The sequence below is a fragment of the Lottia gigantea genome, assembly GCF_000327385.1.
Source record: "Lottia gigantea unplaced genomic scaffold LOTGIsca_45, whole genome shotgun sequence".
In the NCBI taxonomy this organism is placed as follows: domain Eukaryota; kingdom Metazoa; phylum Mollusca; class Gastropoda; family Lottiidae; genus Lottia; species Lottia gigantea.
The window spans coordinates 1-14,574 of NW_008709577.1; the positions used below are offsets into that span (position 1 = coordinate 1).

Here is a 14,574-nt window from a genome sequence, read left to right on the forward strand (position 1 = left end):
TTGAGTATAATGATAATACGATCTGTAAAAATTGTTTTATTCAACTTGAGTATAATGATAATACGATCTGTAAAAATTGTTTTATTCAACTTGAGTATAATGATAATACGATCTGTAAAAATTGTTTTATTCAACTTGAGTATAATGATAATACGATGTGTAAAATTTGTTTTATTCAACTTGAGTATAATGATAATACGATCTGTAAAATTTGTTTTATTCAACTTGAGTATAATGATAATACGATCTAAAAATTGTTTTATTCAACTTGATTAAAATGAAAATACCATCTGTAAAATTTGTTTTATTCAACTTGAGTATAATGATAATACGATCTGTTAAATTTGTTTTATTCACCTTGAGTAAAATTATAATACGATCTGTTAAATTTGTTTTATTCAATGTGATAAAATGATAATTCCGTCTGTAAAATTTGTTTTATTCAACTTGAGTATAATGATAATACGATCTGTTAAATTTGTTTTATTTAATGTGATAAAATGATAATTCGGTCTGTACAATTTGTTTTATTCAACTTGAGTATAATGATAATACGATCTAAAAATTGTTTTATTCAACTTGATTAAAATGAAAATACCATCTGTAAAATTTGTTTTATTCAACTTGAGTATAATGATAATACGATCTGTTAAATTTGTTTTATTCAACTTGATTAAAATGAAAATACCATCTGTAAAATTTGTTTTATTCAACTTGAGTATAATGATAATACGATCTGTTAAATTTGTTTTATTCAACTTGAGTATAATGATAATACGATCTGTAAAATTTGTTTTATTCAACTTGAGTATAATGATAATACGATCTGTAAAATTTGTTTTATTCAACTTGAGTATAATGTTAATATGATCTAAAAATTGTTTTATTCAACTTGATTAAAATGAAAATACCATCTGTAAAATTTGTTTTATTCAACTTGAGTATAATGATAATACGATCTGTTAAATTTGTTTTATTTAATGTGATAAAATGATAATTCGGTCTGTACAATTTGTTTTATTCAACTTGAGTATAATGATAATACGATCTAAAAATTGTTTTATTCAACTTGATTAAAATGAAAATACCATCTGTAAAATTTGTTTTATTCAACTTGAGTATAATGATAATACGATCTGTTAAATTCATTTTATTCAATGTGATAAAATGATAATTCGGTCTGTAAAATTTGTTTTATTCAACTTGAGTATAATGATAATACGATCTGTTAAATTTGTTTTATTCAGTGTGATAAAATTATAATTTGGTCTGTAAAATTTGTTTTATTCAACTTGAGTATAATGATAATACGATCTAAAAATTGTTTTATTCAACTTGATTAAAATGAAAATACCATCTGTAAAATTTGTTTTATTCAACTTGAGTATAATGATAATACGATTCGTTAAATTTGTTTTATTCAATTTGTGAAATGATAATCCGGTCTGTAAAATTTGTTTTATTCAACTTGAGTATAATGATAATACGATCTAAAAATTGTTTTATTCAATATGATTAAAATGATAATACGATCTGTAAAGTTTGTTTTATTCAACTTGAGTATAATGATATTACGATCTGTAAAATTTGTTTTATTTAATATAATTAAAATGATAATACGATCTGTAAAATTTGTTTTATTCAATATGATTAAAATGATAATACGATCTGTAAAATTTGTTTTATTCAACTTGAGTATAATGATAATACGATTTGTAAAGTTTGTTTTATTCAATATGATTAAAATGATAATACGGTCTGTAAAACTGTGTCTGATATTGTGGATATGGGTAACCAGCTTGCCATCTGTATCGTCCACCATAAGGCATGTATCTGTTTATATTATTATATAGTAAACCATACCGTCCATTTAAATAGTAATCTGAAAATACACCACTTACCGGGTAAAATAACATTTTAAATACATGGCAGTTAAGATTTGATCAAAAGTATGGAAACCGGCTGCGACCATATTACCCTCGACTTCTCGCCCACGACAAGTCGAGAGACGACAAAACGGGGAAAAAGGCGAGAAAGCGAGGGTAATAAAAGGCGAGGAAAAAGGTGAGAAAGTTTCCTCGCTTTCTCGTGTGCGAGAAGTCGAGAGTAGATATGGCCGCAGTCGGCTTCCATACAAAAGAAACCCTTGGTAAAGCGAACCCACCGAGAATTTGGATATCCATTGAGTTACAGCGGGCCTCCCAATTCTCGATTCTGAACAAATATTTTTTCTTTAAACTACAGGCAACTCAATCGTTTAGCAGATCGGTTCCTTTGATATCTTACCCTTTAATATTACTCGCAGTGACACTGACAGACGGTGTGTATCTTATCCCCTAATATTGCTCGCAGGGGCAGATGTTGTGTTCATTTGTTTGGTTTTCGACCAAGCTTGGCTGCTCAAATAGCACACTATTGGCATTCTTTGTGCAATGTATGATTACCTAACTCATAGCGCGTTTAACGAAAACGAATAATTTTGTTAGTTGACATTCAATTTGGATGCACCTAACTAATACACAAAATCCGATAACTTGTTCAGTTCTTACCTTCAACGATGAAAAGAAATATTCCAAAAATAAGTAAAATATGTAATGCCCTCATGGTAAACAGAAGAGAATTGTATAATTTGAAATAAATGTAAACATATTTTATATATAATCAGCAGGAAACGGGGTCATTACTGTGTAAAACTTTACATCCACACGACATTTTATTGTTCATGGGGGATAACCCTATGACAGATAGTATTCTCAGTCTGCAATGTTGATATTTTATATTACATGTATATAACAGCCTTAGGGGTCTACTAATACTTATACATATTCTTTCGTTTACGTTCAAATGGATGGGAATCAAGAACGAGAAGGCTTATGCCTAACATGAAGAAGTATGAAAGCTCTGGAGGTATAAACGTAGTAGTATTAAGAGCGTAGAATGATTTACTTTTACATAAGTACTGAGTAGGGTTTAACAGTAGGGATTTAAGTTCGTTTAATCGGTCGCTAAAGATACAAAATCTGAAAGCTAAATTAAATACAAAACAAAATCAAAAGTGCAACTTAGTGTTGGGATGAGTTCAAAGGTGAAATAAATTACTCTAAAATATTGACTGATATAGATATTATAGTAGACTATCTATCTATCTATTTTAAATTAAAACTACAGACTACCAATACGCGTTCTGGAAATTCATTTTTAACTTATGTAATGGCCGTAAAGACAAAGTGGATTGTCTGCATATTTTTGTCTAATTCTGTATGACCCAAGGAGTATAATCTATACTCCAAGGTATGACCTAACCCATATATTGTATGATCCTTGGAATCACAATGAATTAAGGCCTATTATCTATATCAGGTCAGCTAAAAGTCAGAAATTCACAATAACACAGGGCACATCATCTTGACAAATGATCAATATTAAATTTATTGTCACAACTTGATTTTCTTTTCCTTATTAAACCTGAGTGACCAATAGCCTTGTACTTAATTTGATTGTTTTACACCGAATGTGTTTGTGTGATGATGGTTTAGGACCGAGGGCACTAGTAATTTATTCAAATTCCTTAATTTTTTGATACATCAATATGATATATCTGTTTATATATTATATATATGTTTTGTATAGATTGATATTAAAAACCTATAGCAGAATAAAAACGCAGTTTTATAAGGTGATGAATATGTTTACATGGGTGACTATATAATCATTACCATCGCTATTACTTCATTATGGGGGAATCTTCTTGTCAATTGTGCTCGGATTAAATCTTTAAAAATAGTCTAGTGCAGGTATGTTGTTTGTAACTTTCGTTTCTGCTTCGATTTCGTGAAATTCATTTCATTCGGAATTTTATAAATCACTGAAACACCTGATATAACGTGCTTTCGTGTAATTTTAGAATTCACTGCGTCACAAATTCGTTTTGTAGCACCTCAAATATGGTGTAATACGTAACATTAAAGTGAAATATTCTCAAGGATTGTCTAATAAATCTTAGCGATCATATGGAAAACTTGTCATAATAATATTTGCAACATTCAAATTCAATATTTTTTTTTACTTTTTCAGTCGAGCACACAGACAACATGAAGATAGCTATAATCCCATTGGTATTATCTCTTTTGCTGATAAATGTAGACGCCCAATACAGACGGTCCTTAATACGACATCTAACACCAAATATACACCCACTATTAGCACAAATGGTCAATCCGGGTGTTAGGCCCAGAATTTGTTACATTCAGCGAGTTCCTGTTTATATTCCGGTTCCAGTACCCGTAAGGTCGATGGCCCCAGTTCGACGAACATCACAGACAATAGTATCAAGGGGTCGCTTTATGGACCGATTACCAAAATTGGCTGCTCGGAAGAATAGCCAACCTAAAGTTGAACAAAAAAACCCTGTACAACCAAATATATACACGATGACAACACCACCCACTTATATAAAAAGAATAGAACAGAAAAAGGTTGAAGACAATGACGAAGACGTCGAAGCTGCGAAAGAATCAAAGCTTACGGATAAAATAACAGAAAAGATGGTAGTGTATGGTGGTATTTTTGATGATGATGATGATGACCCGAGTAACTCTAATTATAAACAAGAAATGAAAAAATATGTCAAGAATTTAAATTACATCAATGATAATGCTAAGGAATTTGGTGGTTATGAGATGGTACCTGTTGGTAAAAACATCAATTATGATATTGGAAAGGATAAAAGCAGGGGTGATAGTGCTGGCTATAACCCAGTTCCACAAAAATCTTATCGAATAATAAATGTATTGCCTAATGCTAACACTCAAAGGGTTCTTTCAAGTATTATATCCGTGAATGACAATGATTTCAATGAACAATCTCTAAATGATGATGAAAATAGCGATGATGATAGTAATGCAGGTGTTATTATAAACAGGTCTCAAAATGATTTGATTGGTAAGGTCACTGTTGATAATAGTAATACCAGTGCTTCTTATGATAGTATAGATGAACATAGTAATGCTGGTGATAAATCTGATGGTGATAGTGCTGATGGTGATAGTTCTAATAAAGACAGCGGTTCAGATGAAAGCGATGACGATGATAGTGCTGATGAAGATAGCGGTGATCTGGAAAATGCACCTATCGATATAGACAGTGGTGTTGATGATAGCATTGATGAAGATAGTGGTACTGATAATAGTGCTGATGATGAGAATACTGATGTAGACAGCGGTACTGATTTCGATAGTGATAGTGCTGATGAAGACAGTGGTTCAAATGAAAGTGCTGAAGAGGATAGGTTTAATGATGAACACCGTGCTGCTAATGATAGTGCTGCTAATGAGAGTACTGATATAGACAGAGATACTGGTGATAGTGCGGAGGATACTACTTCTGATGACAATACACAAGATTTTGACGATGAACCAAATCAAATGGATGATACAGCTACATTCAATAGAATGATGTCTACGTGGGTAAATAGCAATTATGATAGTAAATTTGGCAATAGAGAAAGTAATGAATTATCAGATTCAATAGAGGCATATGAAGGTGATTCTAATCCTTCAAATTTGGTGTCAAAAACAAATTATATAGATGATGACAAAATAAATAGACTATATACAGCCTACCCACCAGTATATACTAAACTAGAAAATATTCCAGACAGTCTATCAAGAGTAGGCATCAGTATGTTAGGGGGAAATCCTGATATAGATAAATCAGAAATAATTCTCATTCCGAGAAATAGTGGGCCTGTTTTTACAACTAAAAACAAGAACATTAATCTCATGCAAACTTTTGATCAGGAAAGTGTTAATAATGATATTGGAAATGATAAAAAAGTTAAAGCAGTAAATTCTGCGAATGAAAATGATGATGATAATGTAGAAAACGGGGTTGATAAAAGTAATAGCGTGGAAAACAGGGGTGATAAAAGTAAAAGCCTAGAAAACGGGGCTGTTAGAAGTGATAGCGCAGAGGAAGGTGATGATAAAAGTTACAGTATAGAAAGAGGTGGGTATAAAAGTGATGTTGTAGAAAAAGGTGATTACAAAAGTGATAGTGAAGAAAATGAAGATAGAATTGGTAGAGTAGAAGAGGATGTTGGTAAAAGTGATAGCGTAGAGAAAGATGATGATAAGAATTATAGTGTAGAGGAAGATGGCGATAAAAGTGATAGCGGAGAGGAAGATGATGATAAAAATGATAGAGTGGAGGAAGATGATTTTAAAAGTGATAGGGTAGGGAAAGGTAATGATAAAAATGGAAGTTTAGAGGAGGAGGATGATAAAAGTAATAGCATAGAGAAAGATGGTGATAAAAGTGTACAGAAAGATGAATATAACAGTGATAGCTTAAAGGAAGGTGATAATAAAAGTGATAATGAAGAAAATGAAGATAGAATTGATAGCGCAGGGCAAGGTGGTGATAAAAGTGATAGCTTAGACGAAGATGATTATAAAAGTGATAGCGGAGAGTCTGGTGATGATAAGAGTGATAGCGTAGAGTCGGGGGATGATAAAAAAAGTGGCAGTGTAGAGGAAGATGGTGATAAAAGTGATAGCGTAGCGGAAGGTGATAATAAAAGTGATAGCACAGAAAAGGGTAATTATGAAAATGATAGCGTAAAGGAAGGTGTTGATATCAATAATAGCGTAGAGGAAGGGGAAAATGAGAAAAACAGGACTTTGCATGGAAGAGAATATAACCGAATAGTACCTACGTATATATCTAAGACTGATTCGGACAATGGACCCGGTGTTGATATTGACAATGAAATGATCTCTAACTGGCTTTTGGAACATTTACAACCTAAGGACAACTATCCTGGAGATGCTGGTGTACATAACAGACTAATTAATATATTAAAACCAATCAGTGTAAATAACAACATTAATTCAAACCAGTATAATATTGACAATGATGATATTGACACTGATGATGTAGAAATCAGGACATTTAAGCGACCACTCATAAATATACTAGGTTTACAGCGTTATCGTGGTATTGTGCTTGGTAATAATCAGAACAATCAAATTGCTGGAGAACGTGAAAATGGTAAATCTTTCGAAAATAATGGCACTTTTGGTGACAGTGAGAAGGGAAACACCAGAAGAGATAATGAACAAGGTGACGATTCAAGAGATAATGTGACTGGAAAAAGAGATAATGCGGTATTAGGTGATACATCAGAAAGTATACGATCAAAAGGTAAGGACAATTCAAGAGATAATGTGTCTTCTGAGAAGTTAAAGGTTAAATACTACCAAAGAAATACTTCAAAAGGAAACGATGAAAGAGATGATTTTACAAATGACGATTCGAAAGTGGAAACTGATGCTCAGGATACAGGAAATAAACAGGTAGAGGATAATGGATACACTGCCAATTCAAAAGATAATGTGAAAATTGATAATTCAATGGATGATATGAATGATAATGTAAAGAGTAATGCTAGGTCCTACAGTTCTAATGACACCGTAAAATCCAACAGGACTCTTAACTCAAAAGAAAATAAGGTGACAGGAGGTAACAGGTTACCAAAGCAATACGTCGATTCAAAGGATTTACCTATTCAATTGACCCGCTCCCAGTTTGAAGAACTAATGAAAAAATTCAATGCAATGAACACAAAGAGGAATACTATCCCAAGACGGAAACAGGTCGACATGGAGGAAAATGAACGAGTCGATGAAATGAATTATTCAGAAAATAATTATTTGGGTAATAATTTCCATAGGTATTCAAATTTGTTTAATGAAGAAGGCTTCGAATTTGACCTCTCGTATGACCAAAGAAAACCAGATAAAAAGGTAAATAATACTGGACCTTCCAGAGGACTGAAATCTTCCCCAACTGCGTTTATGGATATCAAGAATAAAAATATGAAAACTATTGGAATTTCATACATTTTGCCACATGATCATTCCACAAACAGTAATACAAATGAACTTTATGACATGACGGTAAAATCAAGAGCAAAAGATATGAATGTCACGAAAAAGAAAAAGAACTTCCTAAATGTGGCAAAGTTAAGAAGCAAATTATATACTTCTACAGCTCCAACTGTAGTAGAAATTCCAGAAGTAAAACCAACACAACTCATCTATAGAACGACATCCGCTATTAATGTACTACCCAGTGTTCCAACAACCAGGATGGTGCGGTATAGTACAGATCACAATACACATCTTGGTGTGAGGTCGAAAATAGATGGTAGGTATCTTCAATACTCTGGATGAAGGTTGCCATTGGGATTTCTCATAATTGTTCGCTAATGATAGTACAACATGTATAAAATGAAATGAATGGAGTTTTACATGTAGGTAACAGCAGTAAAAAACGCCCGGTCCTCTTAACCAACCACTTCTGGTTTTGGTGGTAAATCACTGCCAGTCGTGTATCAGCTATCAATATCCATTAATTACTGAATGTCAGTTATAATGTATTTACAGAGTATATCGCCAAAATTGGACCATTTTTCTTAGCACGATTCTAAAATATTGTTTATTACTATATATATCTAAAATCTTGTTATTTATTGTATTTGTATATATGAAAGGAGTCAATGCCTCAATAGAAATATTATATAGTATATTATTGTTATATATTCCATGTATTTTGTAATGTATTGTTATAATCAGAGCCTTATATTGATGATAATTAAATATTTTGAAAGTTTTTACATTCTGTCACAAGTAGATCTGCAGTCTTTTTTGGAAAATTGTTGTGGATCGAAGACGTCTCATAGTTGACATATGGCGTCAGTAAACAAATGATAACTTCTGAAGCATTTGAACGCGTCACAAATTTCAGCTTTCTCCATACAAAGCATTTGGTCGGAATACTAAACTAATGCACAATATTGTAGTTTCTTGTCTGTAAGAAGCAGGACTGCAAGGAAGAATCTTCTGCATTCATGAACCTATTGTATGATGAGTGTTATTTAAACGACGATGTAAAGTTGAACAGGTTGTCTTTGGCGCGAATCTTTGGCGGTTAGTCATACTTCTTAAGGTGTTCTCAGTTCTTCTATAAAAATAAATCGGGTCATTTGATTCTGACTGCAAGTCTCCAGGACGACTAGGGTATCGTTAGAGTTCCAGAGTATAGAATATAGAGAGTTTATATAATCTACAAATCTATAAATAGATTGTACAATTTTGTGACATGTATTTTAATAACTATGATTTCAAGTCAATTTCTAAACACGTAAAATTGTATAGATAGATTTGAAAGGGATATGTCGTAATTATCCAAAAGTGTGACAATCACATGTTTACTTCATAGAGACCTTACACTTAAATAAAAACTTTGATTTTTTTTTCTTTTGACGTCGAAAAAGATTAGATAAATGTTAGCATAACTCGGTGAGATGTAAACCAATCAAGCACATTTCTCATAAATTCATCTAAATCGTTTGCCTAGACAAGTTTGATGAGACTTACAGTTTTAAAAGAAATTGAATGTTATAGTAAATTCTTGTATTTCTGAACAGAACAGTAATCAATAAAACAAAGCCAAAAATAAAGGGATAAAATGGTATATGCTTAAAGTGATGTATTTCTGAAGCAATATCTACAATTGAATTAAATATTACACGTCCTTATTAATATTCTCTATATTAACATCATAATATCCGTAATATTGGAATGTTACAGGGATAGATTCGCCATCTGCTCGACCAATAGTCGGAGAAAAGACCTGGTATGATGTATATTTGAAGGACTTCTGCGATTTTCATTTGGTTTTAGTGCATCATCATATCCAAGACTCCAATCCCGAAAATGGCGAATCATGATCTTGCAATTTGAAAATCGTCAATTATAACTATATTGCCATCCATAGACGATCACCTTAGATCCTTTTTCAGATGTAGATCAATTATTTGAAAAGTTCAATTGATGAAAAATAATTATTTGTAAATTTGAGAGAATTTTCAGTCGAATATGTTATTTTTATGTGCAATTTCTAGGAAAAATATGTGTATATTTTTATTGTAAAGTTCAAACCAATTGTTTTGAGTAATCTTTTATAAGGCACATGATATACCGTATCAGATTGGACTCAATTATACATGTACTTGACTGTATAAAACAAGGACATTATTTATGAGATATAATCATGCCCTCGTGCATCTGACTAGTTAAATAACACGATATATTAAGGATGATGAATTAGCAAAGTTAATCCGAACTAAACTGATGATATGAATGCCACAGTGACGTTCGGAATAAGAGGAATAACTGCATTGCTGGCATATATCGGGTTAGTATAGAAGTGACCGAAAGCGCAGGCCATGGCATCAGAAATCATTCGTTTTAGAAAAAACTTTAACCAATGTACCAAGAACTGCGACGCACGTCCCCACCATGAGAAGTTTTGACTTTTCTACTTCCACGATTTTAAGAAATGTAAACAAAATTAGTTCCCATATCATACAGAAAAATAAGAGATGCTGATATCTGTATCTATATCCGGCTATATAAAAACTATCGATTTAGATCATAATATCATTTAGGACTATTTATAGTACAATCCAGTTTAGCCACGTGACAAGTTCAGGTCAATAGTTAGCTATGCTAAGTGTTAATATAGATTGTTCATGTGTTAAACAGTATGGTAGGCCTATAGTATATATGCGGCAATAGTGCAAACAGTTGAGAATAACACACTATACTGGGTACAAAGTAAGTATTGCGCATTTCTCAAACTTTTTCGTGCACGAATTCTTTATCTTACAAGTTGTGAATGTGCAAATTATTTTCTCAATATCTTATTTATGTGTTATAATGATTGTATCCCCATACAACTTAAACCGGTGTGAATAAAAAGTACAAACACAAGCAAACAAGCTCCTTGATTTCACGAACGACCATCGACAGGGAGAGGGGGAGGTTACCTTCAACTGTTTGTTTGTTAATAACTGAAATTGTAGGTCAAAGAAAACCAAAATGGCCACTGAAAGCGATAAACACTTTCCAGGACATACTGATGAGGCTTACCCTGAGGTCTTCAACAAAATGATTCCACAACCAACAGAGAAGAAACCTGGTCAACTTCCAGAACATAAGATTAAACAGTTTTTTGAAGAGGTAAGTTTAAGTCTAGGACAATATTAAATGCTTATCTAATGCTGTTCGTTTTACAATATAATCGATCAACAAAAAGTAAACTAGAATAGATACACGAAGGATTCCCATTTTGTTTATGAAGCATATTTGAAACGATATGCTAAATGAGGAGAAATATCGCAAATCTTCTATTACTAAAAGTAAACAAGATTCGTTGATTTGTCAGGGTTATTTGTTGGTAGAAGATTTCCTCCCAAAAGAGCTTCTGGAAGAATGTAAACAAAATATTGAAGAAATGGTGGAAGATGTCGCTCAAAAATTATATAAGGCTGGTAAAATAAAAAGTGAGTACATGAGCATAGTTGTGAATTATCAACTGATCTTGAAACATTTATGAAGTCCATTCTGTCTATGCTATATTGAGCACAATCTTTCAAATTTCAAAAACCCCAAAAAGCATTTTCTCGGTTTCTCATTTCAGATTTATATAAGGACGTAGATTTGTTTCAAAGATTGACGAAAATAGAGGAAGAATTCCCTGGTGCAAATATAGTGCTACATAAATACCCTCAATGTCCGAAGGTAAAGTCTCAGTTTTGGCAGACTGGTACAGATCAGTACGACAACATTATCGCATTCTAGGAATGTGATGACATTCAGTTAGTCAAATCAACAAAAAAAATAATTATATAAGAAATAAGGGATATGTACTTCATTTTCTGATATTGATTATTAATCAGAAAGTTTCAATCTTACTCCCTGGTGGAGATATTACGTCATAAACACTCCTCGACATCTAAAAAGTTGTCCATTAAACTTTTGATATTTTCAGGCGTTTCAAAAATTGTTCACGTATGAGCCATTATTAAATGTTATAGAGCAGTTGATAGGACCAGAAATAGCTGCTCATCCTGTTTGGAATCTGAGAACTAAAACTCCTCAAAATGAAGCCACTACTGTACCTTGGCATCAAGGTAAACAAAATTTATTTTTACAAGTGTAGAAAAGATGATATAAAGTTTAGAATCATTGTTTGAAGCTATGCGAATGGATGGTATTAGAATACCCTTCAATCAAAGATCGCGGCAAGGTATGAATGTGATTGAATATGACGTAGTGTAAGACTTGTTACCGCGAAGTTTTGTAATTTTAGATGTCGGATACCTTGATAATAGATCTTACCAGGTAATGCAAGCAACAGCATGGATACCGTTTTTAGATACGACTTCCCATAATGGGTGTATGCAGGTAAGAAGACAACCTTTCCTCAGACTTGATGGGAACATAAATATACGGATGGAACAGCTGTTTAGGGCCAGACAAAAAAATTTTTATAAGGGTTGCTCTGACTCACTTTTGCGCTAGATTTTGAGAATTTAAACCATGTTAAAAATTTCATATTTCATATGAATGTTGGCATTTAGCCATTAATAACCATCAAGGCATTGCCGGATATTTTACATTGTCACTGTGCCCCACTCGGCACCACAAAACAGCCGAAGGTATGATGTTCCCTTCTTCGTACAACTCCGTAAGTTAAACATAACCCCTCGATTGTGTTATGGTACCGCGGGTGGCACAGGGACATTGTAAACTATCCAGATGGCATACATATTCACAAAGATTACTGAAAAACACTTCCATATCCATATCTGTTCCATAGTTTAGATCCACAAATTAGATGTACTGTCCTAATTGATTGAGGTTGGTTGATTATGGATACATTGGATTATAATTTTATTCTTGGCAAATGATTTTGTAGTGGAAGGTTACATTTCTTTATACCTGCAGGTAGTAGAAAAAGGACATAAAACTGGTAAAGTAGCTGATCATCAATGTTGTTATGGTGGTACTTGGTATGTTATGTTATTTGAAGATGAGATGGAGAAAAAACTCGGTATGTGCTGAAGGCAAAATTTCAAATATTTCACTGAAATACTATGGCTGTGGGTCTTTTTAGGCGTTTTGGAAGTCACTTTGCCAGTATTGGTTATTTCGTATGTACGATCATTCCTTATTACATATACTTTGTTTGCAGATGTAGATGTTAAAAGAGATGTAAGAACATGTCCTGTACCGTTTGGTGGTATGCTCCTTATTAATAATTTGATTCCACATAGAAGGTAGGTAAAGATAAGGTCATGCAGGTTAAGTAGACATGTCTTCTTAACGAGTCCGATTTTGTGGATATTTTGTCGGCCAAAGTGTCAATGGCCATATTCGTGTTCTAAAAAGTGATATCAAGAATAAATCTTTGTAGATGCATACCTCTTCAATAATTATGTTTTGCCTTTTCAGTCTAAGTAATCTTTCAAATGACATCAGATGGAGCGCGGATTTGAGATGGCAAAATCCAAATTATCCTGTTGGTTTTTATGATCTTAAAGAGAGCTTATTATTACGATCACCAAAATATCCAAATTTAAAAGTTGATTGGGACTCGTGGAACAACGTCGATCGCCAAATTAAAGCAAAGGAAATGGTTAAAGGCCATATAGCAAATATTGTCAGTGATGACGTAAGTGAATGTACTTTTAAACCATTTAAATCGGGGGAAAATGTATTTGCGTCCCTGAGCGTCAAGTAATTGGTCTTCAGATATCGTTGTGTATGACACAAAATAAAAATATAAATATTCAAATCTAATTTTATTTTATATTGTACCTTGTTATTTTTATTTAGTTACCGGATGAAGAATTTGATACAACAATAACGGGTCCATGGATGAAGAAATGGGATTTGATTCATATGAACAGACATACAGAGAAAATGTTGTTAGAAAGCAAATAGCTGTGTATTGCAATCCTGTATAATTCTCATCTGTTCTTTCATATCTGCTTACTTTTGCTCGCTTTGTAGTATCCAATTTTACCATTGGTCAGATAAGACGTCATAATTAGAAATCTGAGTGTCAAAATAGATAACACCTGAGAAAGATGGTACAAATTCTATTTGTATATAATCCGATTTAATTTTGTTTGATACCGGAGATTATTTTGAAATAGTACTTTAAAAGAACAAATAAAGGTTGTATAACAGTACGACTAGTCAATAGCACAATTGCTTGCCACTTTGTTGAATATGTTTGGGGAAACATTCATCATGTATACGTATGTATACCAAGTCTCAAACATAATAATATGAAGATTTTCAGGGATTTTGTTGTCGAAATTTATGTTAATTCTATCAGCAGATCTTGTCTGACTTAAAAATCCGTGGTCCGTTTGACCCGCAGTTCAAAAAACATAGAGAGATTCAGACTGTATGACCGTTGATGATATTCTCGTGAATGTGTAGTTGAGCGATTATGGCAAGATCTACCCTTGCAAATTTAAATGATTTGAAAGTGAGGACAGTCTAATCTGCAATGTTTTTGTTAATTTTTGTAAGATTTCAGACAGGCTTTAATTCTGAAAAGTAATACGAACAACTATCTATATATACACAAAACGTTTGGTTGTAGCTTACAAAAGAAATCAAAATCTTAGCCATTTCCTCTTTCACGGTA

At 32.6% G+C, this 14,574-nt stretch overlaps 2 protein-coding genes across 2 annotated transcripts; both read left to right on the top strand.

The window, feature by feature from the left end:
• Positions 1 to 2,882: 2,882 nt before the first annotated feature.
• On the top strand, positions 2,883 to 8,234 carry LOTGIDRAFT_164336 (hypothetical protein; the record flags this gene model as incomplete). Its single annotated transcript, XM_009060872.1, has 2 exons — positions 2,883 to 2,907; positions 4,075 to 8,234. The coding sequence occupies 2 exons, from the start codon at positions 2,883 to 2,885 to the stop codon at positions 8,232 to 8,234; spliced, it is 4,185 nt and encodes a 1,394-aa protein (XP_009059120.1).
• Positions 8,235 to 11,223: 2,989 nt separating this feature from the next.
• Positions 11,224 to 13,856, top strand: LOTGIDRAFT_164337 (hypothetical protein; the record flags this gene model as incomplete). Its single annotated transcript, XM_009060873.1, has 9 exons — positions 11,224 to 11,410; positions 11,548 to 11,648; positions 11,899 to 12,040; positions 12,220 to 12,314; positions 12,491 to 12,568; positions 12,858 to 12,963; positions 13,105 to 13,189; positions 13,365 to 13,584; positions 13,749 to 13,856. 9 exons carry the CDS (start codon positions 11,224 to 11,226, stop codon positions 13,854 to 13,856), a joined length of 1,122 nt encoding a protein of 373 aa, XP_009059121.1.
• Between the last annotated feature and the right edge of the window lie 718 nt (positions 13,857 to 14,574).